The sequence below is a fragment of the Gopherus evgoodei genome, chromosome 7, assembly GCF_007399415.2.
Source record: "Gopherus evgoodei ecotype Sinaloan lineage chromosome 7, rGopEvg1_v1.p, whole genome shotgun sequence".
NCBI classification, from domain to species: domain Eukaryota; kingdom Metazoa; phylum Chordata; order Testudines; family Testudinidae; genus Gopherus; species Gopherus evgoodei.
Window position 1 is genome coordinate 41,940,150 of NC_044328.1, and position 17,811 is coordinate 41,957,960.

At 42.5% G+C, this 17,811-nt stretch overlaps 1 protein-coding gene across 7 annotated transcripts in view; it reads right to left on the reverse strand.

Annotated features, from left to right (window-relative positions):
- Positions 1 to 864: 864 nt before the first annotated feature.
- Positions 865 to 17,811, reverse strand: part of LRRC20 (leucine rich repeat containing 20) — a 203,836-nt gene continuing 186,889 nt past the window's right edge. For all 7 annotated transcript variants that reach the window (XM_030570532.1, XM_030570536.1, XM_030570534.1 and 4 more), the window contains one exon: positions 865 to 3,960. In XM_030570532.1, the coding sequence (XP_030426392.1) occupies positions 3,803 to 3,960 (158 nt within the window). In that variant the 3' untranslated portion in view covers positions 865 to 3,802. The remainder of the gene's footprint in view (positions 3,961 to 17,811) is intronic.

Here is a 17,811-nt window from a genome sequence, read left to right on the forward strand (position 1 = left end):
GGTGCAAGAGTTGCATAATTCCACTTTGAGTTTTAGCTCCACCTCTAAGTGGGTGTCACACACTGGGGCTTGTTCCTGGTGCTTTCTGAGGCATTGATGTTCCTCCTGGATCTCTTCTTTCATGTGATCCTGCAAGTATTGTGGGCTTCCGTACAATCAACACAGATCATCATATCTTCAGAGAGTTTCCTCACTATGCATGGAAGACAAGGGCTGGATCTGGGACCTCTGCTAAGTAACATCCGATCCATTTGCAGTTGTGTATCATCACTAACAACTATTTTAATCAATTCTGATTTCTGAAGTGAGGTTGGCAGGCCACTCAATATGGCACCCATGTGTGCTTCTGTGTCTTTCAGAGCCTTTGAAGAATCTGGATAATTAATAGGGCTCCTAGATAAGGTATCAGTCACCATTAGGGAACTCCCTGGTGCATATTCTGTAATAGGTTTAAATCTCAAACACATGAGTAGTCTGTTATTTGTTTACTAATTAGATGAATGGCTTGTGGTATGTAATGAATTTTAAACGATCAGGCCCTGCAAATATCATGTGAACCTGTCATATTCCTCTATGCTCTTTTTATGGATGTATCATGTCATGGAATCTGAAAGTAATCTGAAATAACATGCTACCATATTCCAATCATCTCTGTAACTGAAGAAGTAAAATGTTGATTTATCTGACATCAATGTGCAATCATGAAAAGATCATGAATTAATATATAGCATTATATTCAAACACGCACACACCACTTCTTAAGTCAGGAACTTGGAATCAACATTACGATTTTAAAAAAGAAAGCACAGGCAATATTGATTTCAAAGCCAGAGCAAAAAAGAATGTCCCATTCACAGGATGTAGCAGCTGGTTAAAGGCATCATTTTTATAATCAAGGAAGGCCAGATGAGAAGAACAAAACTGCTTTCTAGGAGGTGAGCATACATGAGACGTAGCACAAAGGTATATTTATTTTGGCACTTGACATTTCACATGCTGATTAAATGAAAATTACTTTTTGTCAGTAGAGCTATAGGAATCCATATCACTGCTTTTACTAATTGTCGAATGTTACTAAACCAACCACCTATTTTATTTCAAAGTAAAGTTTCATCGTGAATAAGGTGGGTCTAGAATAACAAAACCTTGCACCCAACTTGCCACTAATACCAATATTTGAAAGCAGCCAACCTTTTAGAGCTGAAGTGAGCAGTAAGGACATAAATGTATCCCCAATGAAAGGAGTGTTTCCCCATTTATAAGTTATGAGCTGGGTGAAATCTTGTTAGGGGCTGAGTTAAAACCTTGTTCAAACTGATGTGTGAACTCACCCTGCACAAACTGTGTGTTGTAAGAAACACTTAAGGGGTCAGCGCCGGCTCCAGGATTTTTGCTGCCCCAAGCAAAAAAAAAAAAGGGGGGGGGGATGCCATCTCTTGAAAAGTGCCACCCCTTAAAAAGGGCCGCCCCAAGCACATGCTTGGAACGCTGGTGCCCAGATCCGGCCCAGTAAGGGGCCACACCAAAAACAAGTCCTAACAGTGTCTGCCCAGAAACTAGCACCCTGTGGATGATGAAGTGTCTGACTGGGTATCTCTGTGTGTGTGTGCGTGTGTTTGTGTAAGTAAAAAAGACAAGCTGGAAACAGAGCCGGCAGACTGAGAGGCCAAGCAGCAGCCTGTAAGCACAGCTGACCTTGGAAAAAGCTAGAAAGTGAGTCTAGTGGGTCTAGTGTTTTGCTTCTAGTGTTGGCTAAAGAGGCATGGGGTTGTTAGATAAGAAACTGCTCCTTTTGCTGTTGGTTTCCCCTGCATTCAGACAAGCAGGACTTTGTACATTCCTTGTAAATAAACTAGATTGCATCAAAGAAAATACCAGACTCCACTTACAGCTGGGATATCCCTGGGGCCCTAAACTTTGACTAGCTGCTTGGGTCAGAAAGGGGAAACAACAATATCCACATGTATGTATTAGGCACATCCAGCATATGTCTATATTCTGTGGAAAACACTATTCAGGAGGATGAAACAAACAGATTAATGTATTGCCTTTTTGTTTTGAACCAACCACCAGAGATCATTTCTCACCAGCAAGTTAAATGTTCTGGTTCTTCCATCCACTAGATTCTCTCTTGATCCCCAGCAACAGGAAACTAGGTTAAAATCTATTCAAGCAAAATATACCTACCATGTTAACAAGGGACAAGCAGTGAGCAGCTCACGACAGGACACACTCAGAGAGATCACTAAAACCAGAACTAACATATACTGGAGTGACATGCAGAAACCATAGGTTTCCAGACATGTTTGAACATTCCTTCACCCCTGCTCTTGTTAATGTCAGTGCACTGCCAGTCCTAGTATTACACAAGTTATCTACACTTGAGTTACTCCTCTCAGGCTAGCCTAGCTCACTGCGATATAACACTTGAGCTGTTGTAGCCACTCTGGAGCTGCACTCATTAGTGTGTGTCACTAAGACTGCTGGGAACACACACAATCCACAGTTCTTAGTGATGTAGCAAAATAAGCCATTCTCTGAATTATTTTCCAGTAAATTGTGAGAGAACTTTTCTGGGCACAGGGAAGGAATTGTGGGAAGACATTGGAGGACTGTTGGCACTCGAGTGGAGCTAACCTATGTTAGCAACTGACAAATTGTGCTTACTTGAGTTTTGGCCTATACTTTCCCTCTCTGGCCAGCCAACTTGACTTAAAAGTACCACCACACTTCAGTAAAGAGTGTGTGTGTATGGATGGGACTTGAATTAAGGGCAACATTCAAATTATAATTCGAGTTAACTTTGCAATGAAGACAAGCCCTAGGAGGCTGAACAGAAATTATTTATCTTGGACAAAATAAACTAATCTGTCAAAATAAAAGGGGGGGGGAAGGTTGATCATTATGCCTTGTCAATCAAATGCTGAATGAAGAACTAGAGAAGAAAATGAGTTGTCTGTAGATAGGATACTTTTTCCAAGAGGACCTCTTTACTATAAGACAAGTTTTACTGTCTTGTTTTGATGCTCATAGTGGTGCCCAGTTAATATGCTCCATTATAATAGCTGGCTCAGATCCTACGGGTAAGCTACCAAGATCAAACTAGTTGAAAAGAAAAGTCCATCCACAGAGTATTTTCATTCAATCCTGGATCAGCAAGGCTGTGTAAACAAGTGTTTTCCCATTATTCATGGGACAGAGCCTCCTTCCAGCACTCTTCTGCTCCATACCATGCCTCACCCTGAATAACAGGGCTTTGAGTGATACAGGAATAGAGTAGGCTATTACATGGATCTCTGCTGAAGCGAAGTGTTATTCTTCTAATAGGTCTCTTCCTTGTCAGACTTGTTGTAGAAGGCTCTGCTGTGTGACTATTTCTAGTTTTGTTTGGTGTATAGAAAATACACTCAGGAGACTGAGTCTCTTATCTGATCTATTTCTGCATTGCACTTTCCCTTCTGTTGCCCTGGACGTTTAATATTTTCACAGATTTATTCCTTTATCAAATAGCGATTTACTAGGGCCTCACTGCATTTCTGTGTATTTTAGACAGCTGCAAAGAAATAACAATAAGCAGATCCACACTCTATCAATGAAATACCGATTCTGAACCCCTCTCCCCAATCATCCCCATCCTACTCCTCACATCTACAAAACCTCACACACGCAGGAGTGATGCAGCTTGCAAAAGCCGGTGGAGCCATTCTAGATCAGCATGCCCTGCAGCCAGATCCCCTAGCTTTCCCTTTAAAACCATTCTCAAATGAAGTCATACCAAGTCCACGCAACCAAAGTCTGTGTTTCAGGCTTGTGGAGCAGCATGTGCTCCCTTTGGAGACACCAGGAGGTCAAATTTTATCAGTGGCCTGGCAATCACCTGGACTTCCTCATTCAAGGGATTTGACTTCAGGTTTACACTCTGCAGCGACTCCATTGAAGAAAGTTTCTCAACAGGGACATCTAGAATGAGAAGAACATGCACAAAATAAACAACCATCTGGATTACGAGAGAGACACACTTAAGATGGTCAGGTCCTTTGGAACTTACGATCATTGTCACTCGCATTCCTAGGTGCAATCAGTCTGTGAAATGAATTCAACGCGAGATGGTGAATGATGGCAGCAGCTGCTCTCTGTGAGTAGTTGAAGCCCAAGAGCTCAGGGTTTCGAAGCTTTGGTAATGCTCCAATTTCTGTGTCAATTATTTATTCATAAGAAGAGGGTTTAACTGCAGGAAAGGTATATAAATTACACCCTCAGAGAATGGAACCAGGAAGCTGGGAATACAATGAGTGGCCTTGCTTTAGATGGGTACCACCGTTACCGACTGATTTTGGAGATAAAGCTATCACTGAAGGCACGAATGTGACTTTATTATAAGATCTTGTTTTCACACACTCATCAGGTTCTGAAAAATATTTCCTTTAGGCTGAATTGTCCATGCCTGGTCTCAGCCCAGAGGTGAATTATTTCTGGAAAGTTTGAGGAAAAGCCATTTGAGTTATGGGATACTGCAAACATCTAACACAATTTAGCAGCTCTGCTGCTCACCAGGAACTCGGACATTGTTGGGGAAAACCATTTAGGACAATCTATCTGAGAGGATTTTGTCTCATTGAAATGCACAGATCAAACCCCTCTTCTCTTCCCCTTAGAGGAAAAACTCATTAACATTCAGAATAGGAGAAAACTTGTCTGGGTGAGGAATCGTGAATCTTACCATTCTGAAAACTCTCTACAATTTGGGTGCATTCTGCATATTGTAAGCTTTAATTAAACAATAAAGAAATTATGTTTCTGTCATTTCTTTCACAAAGATACAGTTACCACAATGTAAACAGATGTGCAGCTGCCCTACTTACCCAGCCTTACAGAAAATACTTGAGAATACTTAATTGATGTTCACAGAATTATTGATTTTATTATTTGCATTACCCTAATGCCCAGGGGTCCCATTCAAGATCAGGGACCCATTGCACTATCAATGGTAAAACACATTGTAAAGAAGAATCCCCACCATGAAGAGCACTGCCTTGTTTTCTGGTATGGTTTTAAGACAACTTTTCAGACATTCTTGTCCAAAAGGCTTCTTGAGATATTCCCCTGCCTGTATGGAGAAAAAGAACTGAATTTTTGCATCACACTGAGTGGATTTTTTTTATCTTGGCTGCCAGAGAGCTCCTAGTATCTACTGTTCCCCCCAACAGGTCTTTTGAAAAAATATGGTGATAACCTCCTCACCTGTAAGAAAGCTAGAAAGGGATCCAGTTCAAGATTCTGAATATAGGTGTGAGAAAGACTATGAATACACCTCTCTAGTCTTCAAAACTCATGGCAAAAATCAATGGAATGGAACAAAATATTTCCTTCCTGTTCCAAGCCTTAGACAACTTACATCACACTTCCCAGCCATGTGAAGACTGGGGGAAAATGTAAAATAATGGTTATGTCACTCAAATTCACATGTCTTGTATTTAATATTAATAGGGGCTTATATATTCTGTTTTACCAAGACTTCCCAGTCTTCTTCAGTCACATGACAATGTAACTCCTGTTCAGATTTGATCCCAAGAGACTCCAGATGAGAATTCAGGCCTGAAGTGAGATTAGAGCAGTGGCAGAAGTCCTGTACCCTGCGCCCTCATATTTATGCAAGAAGCTCTGAACTGCAACTGCAGATGTGAATACCTCAACATTCTTCTTCTCAAAGCTCACAGGTTCCTCTTCTTATCTCTCTTTGGATTATTTATGTCTATTTTCTTTGTGCCTTATAAAAATCATTAATGATAAAGCAGTCCTTTCTCCAGCATCAGTGTAATTGTATTGGAGATGGAAGGTGGAAATATAGGCACCAACTACAACCCAGCAGTCGTACTGGTGACCCCAGAGAAGACAGCCAATGGCAGCTGTGGAAGAACACACCAGAGGAGGCTGATTACTATGCTGTGTTTCCATAGGGTGGGGCCTTGAATCTGGTGTCTGCTGTATTAGTGATGGAGTTATTTATTGAGGCATGTCACAGACGCCCATTAAAATGTTACAAATTGTAATGTACAGGCAGGGCCGCCCGGGGGGTGGGGGTCGGGGTGGAGCAAGTGGGGCAATTTGATCCAGACCCCAGACCCCGCAGGAGCCCTGGCCTGGCGGTGGTCTGGGTCTTTGGTGGCATTTCGGCGTTGGGGAGGGGTCCTTCAATCGCTCCGGGTCTTCAGCGGCATTTTGGTGGCAGGGGGCCCTTTAGTGGTGCCGAAGATGCAGAGTGACCGAAGGGTCCCCCACCACCGAAATGCCGCTGAAGACCCGGACCACCGCCGAGTAAGTACAAGCGCTGCAGCTCCCCCGCTTTGCCTCAGGCCCCCTGAATCCTCTGGGCAGCCCTGTGTACAGGAACCAGGGTACACAGCTGTGCATGTCTGCACTGCGTGTACTGGTGAGAGGAGGAAGCAGCTGCAGTGTAGGTTTCAAAGATTTGTTAAATAGTTACTGGAGCCTACACTCTCACTTCAGTTCCTCAAGCCTTGAGCTCCCCACCAGGAAACTACTTGAACTAAAATTTATGGAACCATCCTGGTTTTCTTGGGCCAGGCTTGTGTCCTGCAAGATTTGTCTCATAGTAATTCTGGCATCATACCACACTGAGGTAGTGCTTACCTGTTGTGATGATGCATCAAGCTGACATATTATACACTGATGTATAATGATGTATCTTTGAGAATTCATGGAGAATGGGTGAGGTCCCAGAGGGCTGGAGAAGTGCAAACATAGTACACCAGTTTTTATAAAGGGAAACAAAGAGGACCCAAGAAATTATAGACCAGCCAGCCAAACTTCAATATCTGGAAAAATACTGGAACAAATGATTAAACAATCATTTTGTAATAGGTTTATAAGCAATTGCCTGCATGGATTTGTCAAGAACAAATCATGCCAAACAAACCTAATTTCCTTCTTTGACAGTGTCATGGTATAATCCCCCACTCTGAACTTTAGCGTCCAAAAGATGGGGTACCAGCATGAATTCCTCTAAGCTCAATTACCAGCTTAGTACTTGTAGCGCTGCCACCAACCAGGAATTCCAGTGCCTGGTACACTCTGGTCCCCACAAAACCTTACCCAGGGACCCCCAAGACCCAGTCCCTCTGGATCTTAACACAAGGAAAGTAAACCCTTTCCCGCACCATTGCCTCTCCCAGACTTCCCCTCCCTGGAGTACCCTGAAAGATCACTGTGATTCAAACTCCTTGAATCTTAAAACAAAGAGGAAAATTCACCTTCCCTCCTCCTTCTCTCTCCCCCTCCCAGACTCTCCCTGAGAGAGAAAGTAATCCTAACACAGAGAGAAAATTAACCTCTCTCTCCCCCTTCTCTCCTTTCTCCCCACCTCTGGTGAATCCAGACCCCATCCCCTGGGATTTCACACCAGAAAAAAAAAACAATCAGGTTCTTAAACAAGAAAAGCTTTTAATTAAAGAGAGAAAAAACTGTAAAAATTATCTTTGTAAATTTAAGATGGAATATGTTACAGGGTCTTTCAGCTATAGACACTGGGAATACCCTCCCAGCCTAAGTATACAAGTACAAATTAAAATCCTTTCAGCAAAATACAAATTTGAACTCCTTCCAGCCAAATACACATTTGCAAATAAAGAAAACAAATATAAAAGTCTAACTCGCCTTATCTACCTAATACTCACTCTTCTGAACTTATAAGAGCCTGTATCAAAGAGATTGGAGAGAAACCTGGTTGCACGTCTGGTCACTCTCAGAACCCAGAGAGAACAACCACCAAACACTAACAGCACACACAAAAACTTCCCTCCCTCAAGATTTGAAAGTATCCTGTCCCGTGATTGGTCCTCTGGTCAGGTGACAGCCAGGCTAACTGAACTTGTTAACCCTTTAAGGTCAAAAGAGACATGAAGTACTCCTGTTCTATTAACCCTTAACTATCTGTTTATGACAGACAGAATTACTGGCCTAATGGAGAGAGGAAAGCAATAAATATGCTATGTCTTGACACATTCCCACATGACATTCTCATAAGCAAACAAGGGAAATGGGGTTTACATGAAATTACTATAAGGTGGGTGCACAACTTCAAAGAGTAGTTATCAATGGTTCACCTTTGAACTGGTAAAGCTTATGTAGTGGGGTCTCACAGGGTCAGTCCTGGGTTTAGTAGTATGCTTATAAAATTTCCAGATGACATATAGCTGAGGGGCGGGGCAGAGGTTGCAAGCACTTTGGAGGACAGGATTAGAATTAAAAATGACCTTGACAAATTGGAAATTCATCTGAAATCAATAAGTTTCAATAAAGACGAGTGCAAAGTACTGCTTTCAGGATGGAAAAAATCAAATGCACAAACTACAAACTATAAAATGGGGAATAACTAGCTACTGCTGAAAAGGATTTGGGGGTTAAAGTGGATCACAAATTGAATATGGATTAACAATGTGATGAATTGGGGAAAGGCTAATATCAATCTGGGATGATCAGGAATGTTGTATAAAAGACACAGGAGGTAACTATCCCACTCTACTCGTCACTGGTGAGGCCCCAGCGTGGGTGGTGTGTTCAGTTCTGGGTGTCACACTCTAGAAAATGTGGACAAAGTGGAGATAGTCCAGAGGAGAACAACAAAAATGGTAACAAGTTTGGAAAAACTGACCCATGAGGAACGATTAAAAAATCTGGGCATTTTTAGTCTTGAGAAAAGAAGTCTGAGGGGGGGACCTGATAATCTCCAACTATGTTAAAGGCTGTTATAAAGAGGAGGGTGATTAATTGTTCTCCATGTCCATGAAGGTAGGACAAATAGTAATGGCTTAATCTGCAGCAAGGGAGATTTAGGTTAGATATCAGAAAAAAATTCAAACTATAAGGATAGTTAACTCTGGAATAGGCTTCCAAGGGAGGTTGTGGAATCTCCATCGTCGGATATTTTTAAGAACAGGTTACACATACACTTGCCAGGCATGGTCCAAGTGTTCTTAGTGCTGCCTCAACGCAGGGGAGCTGGACTTGATGACCTTGACATTCCTTCCAGCCATACATTTCTATGATTCTGTGATCTGTACTGATGCAAACACCACAGCACCGTGATGTTTTTATAGTGGTAACCCTCTGAATCATAGCATGTCTCCTCCTAGCCTATTTTGTGGATTCTCAGGGGATGGAAGAGAAAAGAAACTGGAATAAAGACTGTTTAAGAAAATAGAATCTCTCTCCCTGGAGTCAACAGGATCTGGAAACGCTGAAAAAGCAAAAAACTTAAGACTCACAGGAGAGGGGAGCAATTCGTGTTACTCATCAGTGAGCACTGATGGGCTCTGAAGGCAATCCCTGGGGATAGTCTTCTTGAGCAGGGGAACACATGGAGTCTTGCAGGTGCTGGTGGCTAAAATACAGATGACAGGGTTATTAATGCCTCCCAACATCAGAAAATTTGGTTAAGAGAAGAAGGTGGATTTTTTTTTGTTTTTTTTCTCTGTTTTACATTTTACAACCTAATTTAATATTTTGATTTTTTTCCTGTTTAGAATTGAAAACAAAATGTGGAACAGAATTTAAAAAAAATCCTCCTATTGCTCAATATATTAATGCCTGCCAACTTCTTACCGTTAGTGCCATCCCAGGTCAGCTGAAATAATAGAGGGGCAAAGGTCCCACATAGTGCCCAGATAACACTACTGTTTAATTAACAGAGATGCCATCCATGAATGTGACTATCAGTTCATATAAAGGTGCCTGCTGAGAAGGTGAAAGTCACTTGATGGAACTGAACCCATCACAAGACACTCCAGCAGGTCACTGATCATGCTCAGGCATCGTGCTAAGGGTGCTGCCGCTAAGACTTTTCCATATTGAGCTTTTTTTTGTTGCACAGACACCAGCACCAATAGGAGTGCTTGTGTAGAATGGCTGCTGGCATTTTAGCACCACATTGTCTAGATCTGCTCTAAAAGAGTTAGACAACCCATGCTAAGAACACAGATGAAGCGTATGGTAAAAATACATTGCTAGCACTTGTGGAAGATTTTATGAAAAACCTTTAAATCCCCCAAAGCTTGGGCCCAATAATAAGTCGGCCAAGGGAATCTGAACAGCTCATTTCAGCAGAGGTGAAAGTAAGCTGGACTGGATTGGCTTCTCCGGCGGTGATTTAAAGGGCGCAGGGCTCCAGCTGCTGCAGGCAGCCCCGGCCCTTTAAATCACTGCCGGAGCTCTGGCAGCCGGGCTCAGGAGAGGATTTAAAGGTCACGGAGCTCTGGCCCCTGTGGGGAGCCCCGGGTCCTTCCAGCAGCGGCAGAGCTCTGGTGGGGATTTAAAGGGCCCAGGGCTCCCCACAGTGGCAGGAGCCCTGGGCTCTTTAAATCACCGCCGGAGCCCTGCTGCCGCTACCTCAGCCCTAGCCGGAGCCCTGCTGCTCTGGGGTAGCGGTGGCAGGGCTCCTGTGGTGATTTAACAGGCCTGGAGCTACCAGCCACCTCTGCAGCTGGTAGCTCCAGTGTGATTTAAAGGCCCTGGGGCTCCCAGCCACAGCGGGAGCCCCAGGGCTTTTAAATCTTGAAAGGCCCCGCCTCTTCTGGTTGAGGCCTCACTCAGGACTCCAGCGTACTGGTAAGTCCTTTACGTTACTTTCAGCCCTGGAGCTGTTCAATATCTCCTTCTATTTAAAAGTGTCACCAGAGGTCAGCTGGCTGAAATGAAACTTCTGTTCTGATAGGGTTTTAAGAGAGTAAGGAATAAAGCCCATAGGAACCTTTAAAGATGCACTGTTTCTTTACAATGATAGCAGGAAACCAGGCAGGAGTGGCTAGGGAAGGCTCTAGGCAGAAGCCCTAATTGTTCATAAAAGTTCATTGTTATAAAAGCTCTTTCTGGGCCTCTGTACCCTTTAATAGCAAGATGCCTATTTGTGCAATTTCAGTGGTGGTATGAATGCCTTTGCACCACTGGTAACAATTTTGTGTGTGGTCGGGGGTCCAAACAGTAGTCAGAGTGTCAAATTTCTGTGGGCACAGACATGGTTTCACTGCCTGAAAGCATGGGCGGAGCCTTATGGAGCTGATACACAGCATCAAGGTCCAGTATAACTGCTTAACATAATGCAAGTGACCAGAGTGCAAAAGAAGTCATTTCTCTGGACTCCAATTTCTAAAGGCACTGGAAAGTATATAATAAATAAGCACAGATCATATGGTATAGTCATGCTGACAAAGAACCATATGGATCATTAGGAGTCAAACAGCTGCAAACCAAAGATAAGATGGAACAGTTATTGGTGAATACAGTGAAATGAAAAAGTCCCAATTCTGTCTGTCAAATTGGCACATTCTACATAGCTGGACATGTGTTGCACAAAGGCTCTGAATCCCATTCCTTTGAAGTCAGAGTCTCTGGCTATAGCTTCCTGCATCAATGCAAGGTGTTCCTTCCTCCAGCCATCCTAGTCTTCAGCTTAGACTTCCACATCAGTTTAAAGTGGTTTCCAGACACTTTTACAATAATAGGCAAAGATTTCCAACTAAAGTTGTAAAAAGGAGTTTGCCTGGTAATTGTTCTCACTCCCTCGCAAACTGTGCTGCATGTGCTCTCTCAGCTATGGCAGAATGATTGACAGATTTGCCTGGGGCCAACAAACAGGTGCAAAAGAGAATTAAACACCATATAATAACATTTTGCACTAAATTCTCACATACAATAATCTCCAAAGGCTAAAAACTGCATAATGCTAACTTACAGTGAAATGTTTGTGTGCAAAGCTGGACACATAATTTAGTTTCTTCTCCTTATTATAAAATGTGCACAACACCCATACTTGCCTAACATCTGATTTTTGGCCTGAGACTTAAACTTTTGGGGATTTTTTGATTGCTCAGGACAACTTGCAAAATCTTAATAGTTTCAGCAAAGCTGCAGGAGCCATGACATCAAGCAACACAACTACACAAATTTCCCGGTCTGACAGTGAAACATTAAGTAGCAATACAAGTGCCATGGTCTTTGGGAAACCGGTTTAACTTTTTAGTAAGAGAGGGAGAACTCCAGTTGCAAAACATCATAAGCCACGACTTCATGGGTGCTCTGGGGCTTAAGCACCCACCCACAAACAAAACAAAAAAAAAGGGTCAGGGGAGAGGTGCTCAGCACCAGCAGGACCAGATTAATCTTTTCTGGCCTGGGCACCCAGACTGCAGTTCCGCCCCCTGCTCTGTCCTGAGGCCCTGTCCCTGCTCAGCCTCTTCCCCCTAGGGCCCCACCCGCACTCCCGCCCGAATTACCGACCCACTTGGCCTCTTCCCTCTGAGGCCCTGCCCGCCGCTTGCATGGGGGAGGGGAGGAAAGGAGCACCCACTGGCAAAAACTAAAGTCAGCGCCTGTGCAAAACATAAATAATTTAACTTAAGACCAGGCACAAAAAGATTAAAAGGAATATTAATTAACATATTATAAAAATCTAAAACAGTTTTTCTATCAAAATTGGAGATGAGCAGCTAATCTGGTCACCCTTCTATTGCACATGCTGTCTGCTATTTCAGGATGATTGACAGGTCTGTTATGTCCAAAAGTGGCTGGAGGGAGTTGATATCGTAAAATTATACAAGGCAAACATGCTGTTCATTTTATCGCAGGGAAAACAGAGAGGTGTTAGAAAAAGAAAACTGACTGGAAACAAATTTTCCTGAGCCTTTGGTAAACTGCCACATCTTTGTTAAAAGACAAATGTCCCATCCAAGGCAGATGAAGATGCTAGTATTTTGAAACATTATCAAAAGGGCCATGCTCAAGGCTGGTAGATCAGAGACATAAGAAGAACAGAAAGATTTCTAGGATCCCTCTTTACCCTTTTCACTGGGGAAAAGCTTCCTTATTTCAAACTGAACAATTGATTGACAGCAAGGTCAGTACCACTGGAACAGCGATGCAACTGCAAACAAAGATCAAGAGTCTACACACGTTCTCTGTAGAGAAGCAATGCCAGCTCCACAAACAAATTTTAACAGATCATCTATAAACACATTGAACAAAGGCAGAAAGGGGCTAAGGGAAGACTTAGAATACTCTTCTCCACTCCCTCCTTTGCCTGCTGGCCCGCCTGCTCTGGTATCTATTAAATACAATGAATTCTAATATGTGGATGCCCAAAATCCAAGGAAGAGTTAGTAATTCAGAGCTTTGAGTGTGTATCTTATAAAGCTGTTCTGAAAGGAACAATGCTTCACTCCTGACTGGCTATGCCAATTCTAAGCCCTACACAGCTCTCCCTTGTGGAAAATGTTTGATCAATTTCAGTTGACTAATCATGTTTGGAAACAAAGCAATAGAGATCAGTTGAAAAATTCTAATGAGACTACAGCCAGGGCTGCAAAAACATGTGAATGACCTGCACTTCATTCCTGATTCTTTCCTTTAAACAAGACTATCAAATACTGCAATGGCTTGGGAGCAGAGACAAAAAGCAACTAGAAATTCAGCCAAAAAATCTCTATTCACAGACCTTTTAGTCTGACCATGGTAGGCTGTGGTCTTGTTAGAACTCAGTGTAAGCAGAGGCAGGCTTAGTCAGTTCTTGAATGGGAGGTATCCAGAATAAAGTCAGCAAAGAGTCCTGTGGCACCTTATAGACTAACAGAAGTTTTGGAGCATGAGCTTTCATGGGTGAATACCCACAAAAGCTCATGCTTCAAAACTTCTCTTAGTCTATAAGGTGCCACAGGACTCTTTGCTCCTTTTACAGATCCAGACTAACATGACTACCCCTCTGATACAGAATAAAGTCAGTTGATGAGGTTGAATAAAGTCAGAAGGTGGTTTAGCTTTTCTGTCAGTCTGTGGTGAATGATTGGGCAACAGTGGTGTTAGGAGACTAATATTTTACAGACCGCAAATCCCACCTGGCTTTAATTAGATATGAAAGTCTTCAATTCCTGACTCTAAAATGTGCTGGTTTTCTGGCACTATTATAATGGCTTCCCCACTCCACCCCCAAAATGGTTACTTTTCAGTTCTGTGTTAAGTAATGTGATGCACATATGCAATATCCACATCTACTCAGATATTCAGAGGCGAGAGGCACGTGATAAGTGAATTCATCATGATACCTTTCACTGCTTCACCTCATTTGGGCCTCTCATCCATCTAAAATTCCAAATCCACAACAACTGCAAACCATTGCCACTCTTTAAATCAGACAGACAGACAAACAAATGAATCTGCCCAGGGAAATGTTTCTTACTCTCTTCCCAAAAATCACCCTAGTCAGAGTGCCCCAGTGGGCAGTCGTGCACCACTGATGGCTTTTCTACGTTCTGGCATTGTTACAGTGTCTGCATAGTTAAGGCTTTGTTAGGCTGGCATTTAAAACAGAGATGAAACCTCTTTTTTATGTATGAACAATGAGTGTAAATAAGTATAGAATGAATTTTCTGAAAATCTACAAACAAGCCTGTTAATCAGCTTATGATTCAAATATAGCCCATGTAACAAATGAAGAAGTTGTTACCATTCGATAGCTGTTGAATAGGTATGTGAAAAAAAGATGGTGATCTCTGTTCTGGTCCCAATGGACAGATAGTGCCAGTTCTGATGTGAACAATTGGGCAGTCACATCAGAGAGGCCAATGATTAAATTACTCTATAAGTAGTCCCTTGTTCATCATTGCTGTGTGGAAACCTGCACTGCCGCTTTCCCTGTTATGGTATAAAGTAGAGAGAATTTCAGTTTCTAGGGCCATTGGCTGAGTACCTTTTAACAGCACTCAATTCACTGATTTATTTAGAAAAATGTTTTTTGTTTTAATAAAGTTTCTTTTGCTAACAGACTGACCCACTCCAAAACTGCACATTGTAATTGATTAAACTGGGCTACAGAGCTGATTAAAACGCAGCTGGAAACCGCCATCCTGGCAAAGCACTGATTGCACCAAAACATTATTTATCAGTTAGCTGAGGGAAGCAGGCATGGAAGTCACAGACATGTGCACAGATGTAACAGCTGAATTTTTCTATTAATTATAAATGGGTCAACTTTCCTCCTCCAGACAGAATAATCAGCTGGGAAGGGGGCTATTTTTTTTGGAAAAGAAAAAATAATTAGCTCTGAGGATCCAATTTATTTGTTTTAAATTTACTGGAAATCTGTAGATATTCCAAAAAGCATTTTATTCAACAGAGTGTTCTTATGCACTCCCCATCCACTAAAATGTTATGTTCACAAGCCTTCAGGGCAGAGGTGAAAGTAACTTAAGGGACTTACCAGTATGCAGGGCTGGGGTCCTGAGCGCAGGGGAGAGGGGGCAAGCACTTGGGTGGAAGGGGTGGGGCCTTTGAATTCTTAGGCCCTTTAAATCGCTACTGCCACCTTGGGGCTCTGGCAGTGATTTAAAGGGCCAGGGGCTCTGGCTGCGGTAGTCGTGGCCGGGAGCCCTAGGCCTTTTAAATCACTGCCGGAACCCCATGGTAGCTGTAGCTGCGGTGGTGGCCCTGAGCCCTGGGGCTCTGGCAGTGATTTAAAGGGCCAGGGGCTCCAGGCGCTGCCAGGAGCCCAGGACCCTTTTAAATTGCTGGTCTGGGGAAGCTGCCCCCTACCGGTAAGGTCAGCTGTGTACTGGCTCTTGATGGTAAGCTGTACCGGTTTCACCTCTGCTTCAGGGACAAGCTCTCCAAACCACACCCTAAAAATATACATCAAATTGAACCCACAGGCACACCCACACCAATACTCTTGCAGACACGTACAATCCCACAAAAAATGATTTTTTAAAGCCATACACATGGCACATTACTGCAGACTTTGCAGAGGATCCAGTTCTGTTGCTCGCCCACATGCTAAATGACCACCCAGCTGCAGGATCGGGCTCACAGAAAGTACACTCGCACTATACACACATATACAAACCCTCCCCAAACATCAGCCTTGGCCAGTCTCTTGCCCTAAGCAGCTGTGTTACGTACAATTTAACTGGCTTCATCATGTCAGCTGTGATAGGTCTCCTCCTTGGGTGGATTAAAGGTTGTCACATTGCAATGTTACATCAGCATGATGCATATTTTGTTTTAAGGGTTTCTTAATGTTATGGGGGGACAGAGATGTTGGCCCATTGTCTCCTTCCATAGCTCCCCTTAACTTACACACACACATACACACACACACACATTGTAATAATTGGGCCTACAAGTTTACCCTAATTGTGAACTCAACTGTAAAAATTATGTGGAAGTTCATAAGATGTCACAATAACCTCTAAAAACAAATGCTGATGGCAAAATGTATGAAAGGAAGATAAAAAAAACTCAGTCCAAATGAAAAGGCCTGCCTATATAACTCAAGGACAGTGTGAAGCTCATGCTTGGCAAACAAGAAAAGTATGGAACCAGAAATCAGTGAATCAACATTGGTATTTCAGATACTAGGCCTAACTGGTGGACAAAATAATGAGGAGATGCGCTATTCAGCCCACCATTCCCTTTTTGGGTCCTTAAAGAAAGAGATTTTGGGGAGAAAAATTAGCTACTGAAGCAAGCTTCACTGTCATGGCTGCCACCCCCACCAACTCCTGGGACCCAGGGCTTTCATCATCCTGATTCAGAGACATGTCCTGACCAGCCCAGACCAGCGTGAGGTACCGAGATGACATTCCCACCACTATCAAGTGTATCCCAAACACCATCTGTGATGGAATGGGATCAGACTTTAAAAGCAACAGCAACAACAACAGCTCCATCCCATCTCCACTAATTTCTCTTTTCCGCAAATGGACAGTTATTACTGTCTTTGATACCAGCTAAGACCAGCTATCAAACAAGACTCTTTTCCTTCTAAAATGTCTCTCCAGGTAAAGGGAACCAGGCATGTTGTTAAAATGGAAGGCTTAATACATTACATTTCAAATGCTTTCACTGTTTTTCCTTCTTTTCAATAAAAGGTTAAAAGGATTTTTAAAGGTGTGTTGCCATGGTACTAACCAGGCTGAAGTCTCTGTATACCAAACGCTGGTCCTCCTTTAACATTGTTTAATGTTGAACAGTAACTGGCTTATGTTAACATCTTTAGCTCATGTAGTCCATCTAAATCAAAACAACATACACACATATGACATAACCTCTAACTCTCACACAAACAGCTGTGGAAAAAGAATGATTTTTTTAAAAGCTCCAGAAGGACAGAAGTGGAAGCTGCAGATTCAACGCACACTGGTATGACCCTCCCAAATGTTTTGTTAACAAGGTACATGGTCTAAAAGAAGCCACATGAAAGTATTATTGCTGTTTTATGTTCCTCAGTTAACCCCTCTATGTGAAATTTCTTTATCATACTAAAGAGTGAATTTCATTTCCCAGTTATGGCAATAATAGCAGTGCCTGGGAGAAAACACACAAGTAAAATCCTGTGTATTGACAGCAAATTGATTCTTATGTAGAGCTGGTCAGGAATTTTTCAACAAAATTTTTTACTTGAAAACATGTTGAAATTGGTTTTTTTATAGTGTGCGTTTATTGTTTATGTAATGCTTTATTTCTGAGCTTCTATCTAAACTCTCATGCCTTAGGTGATGGTAGTACTGGATCCAGGAACTACTGGATTAATTGCTATTGTCCCATCATGTGACAAGGATATTAAACTTCTGTAACCCTGACCTATATCAGGTAATTGGAGCCAGAAAATAAAGATTAATCTCTTATTAGCACTCCTGTTTATTACACCTTATTATGGGTGAACTGAGTTAAGGAGAAGGAGCGAAGGTGGTGTGTGTAGTTGAGATGGAGTGATGCAAGTTTTGAAATGAGAAGATGCAGCTATAAGTT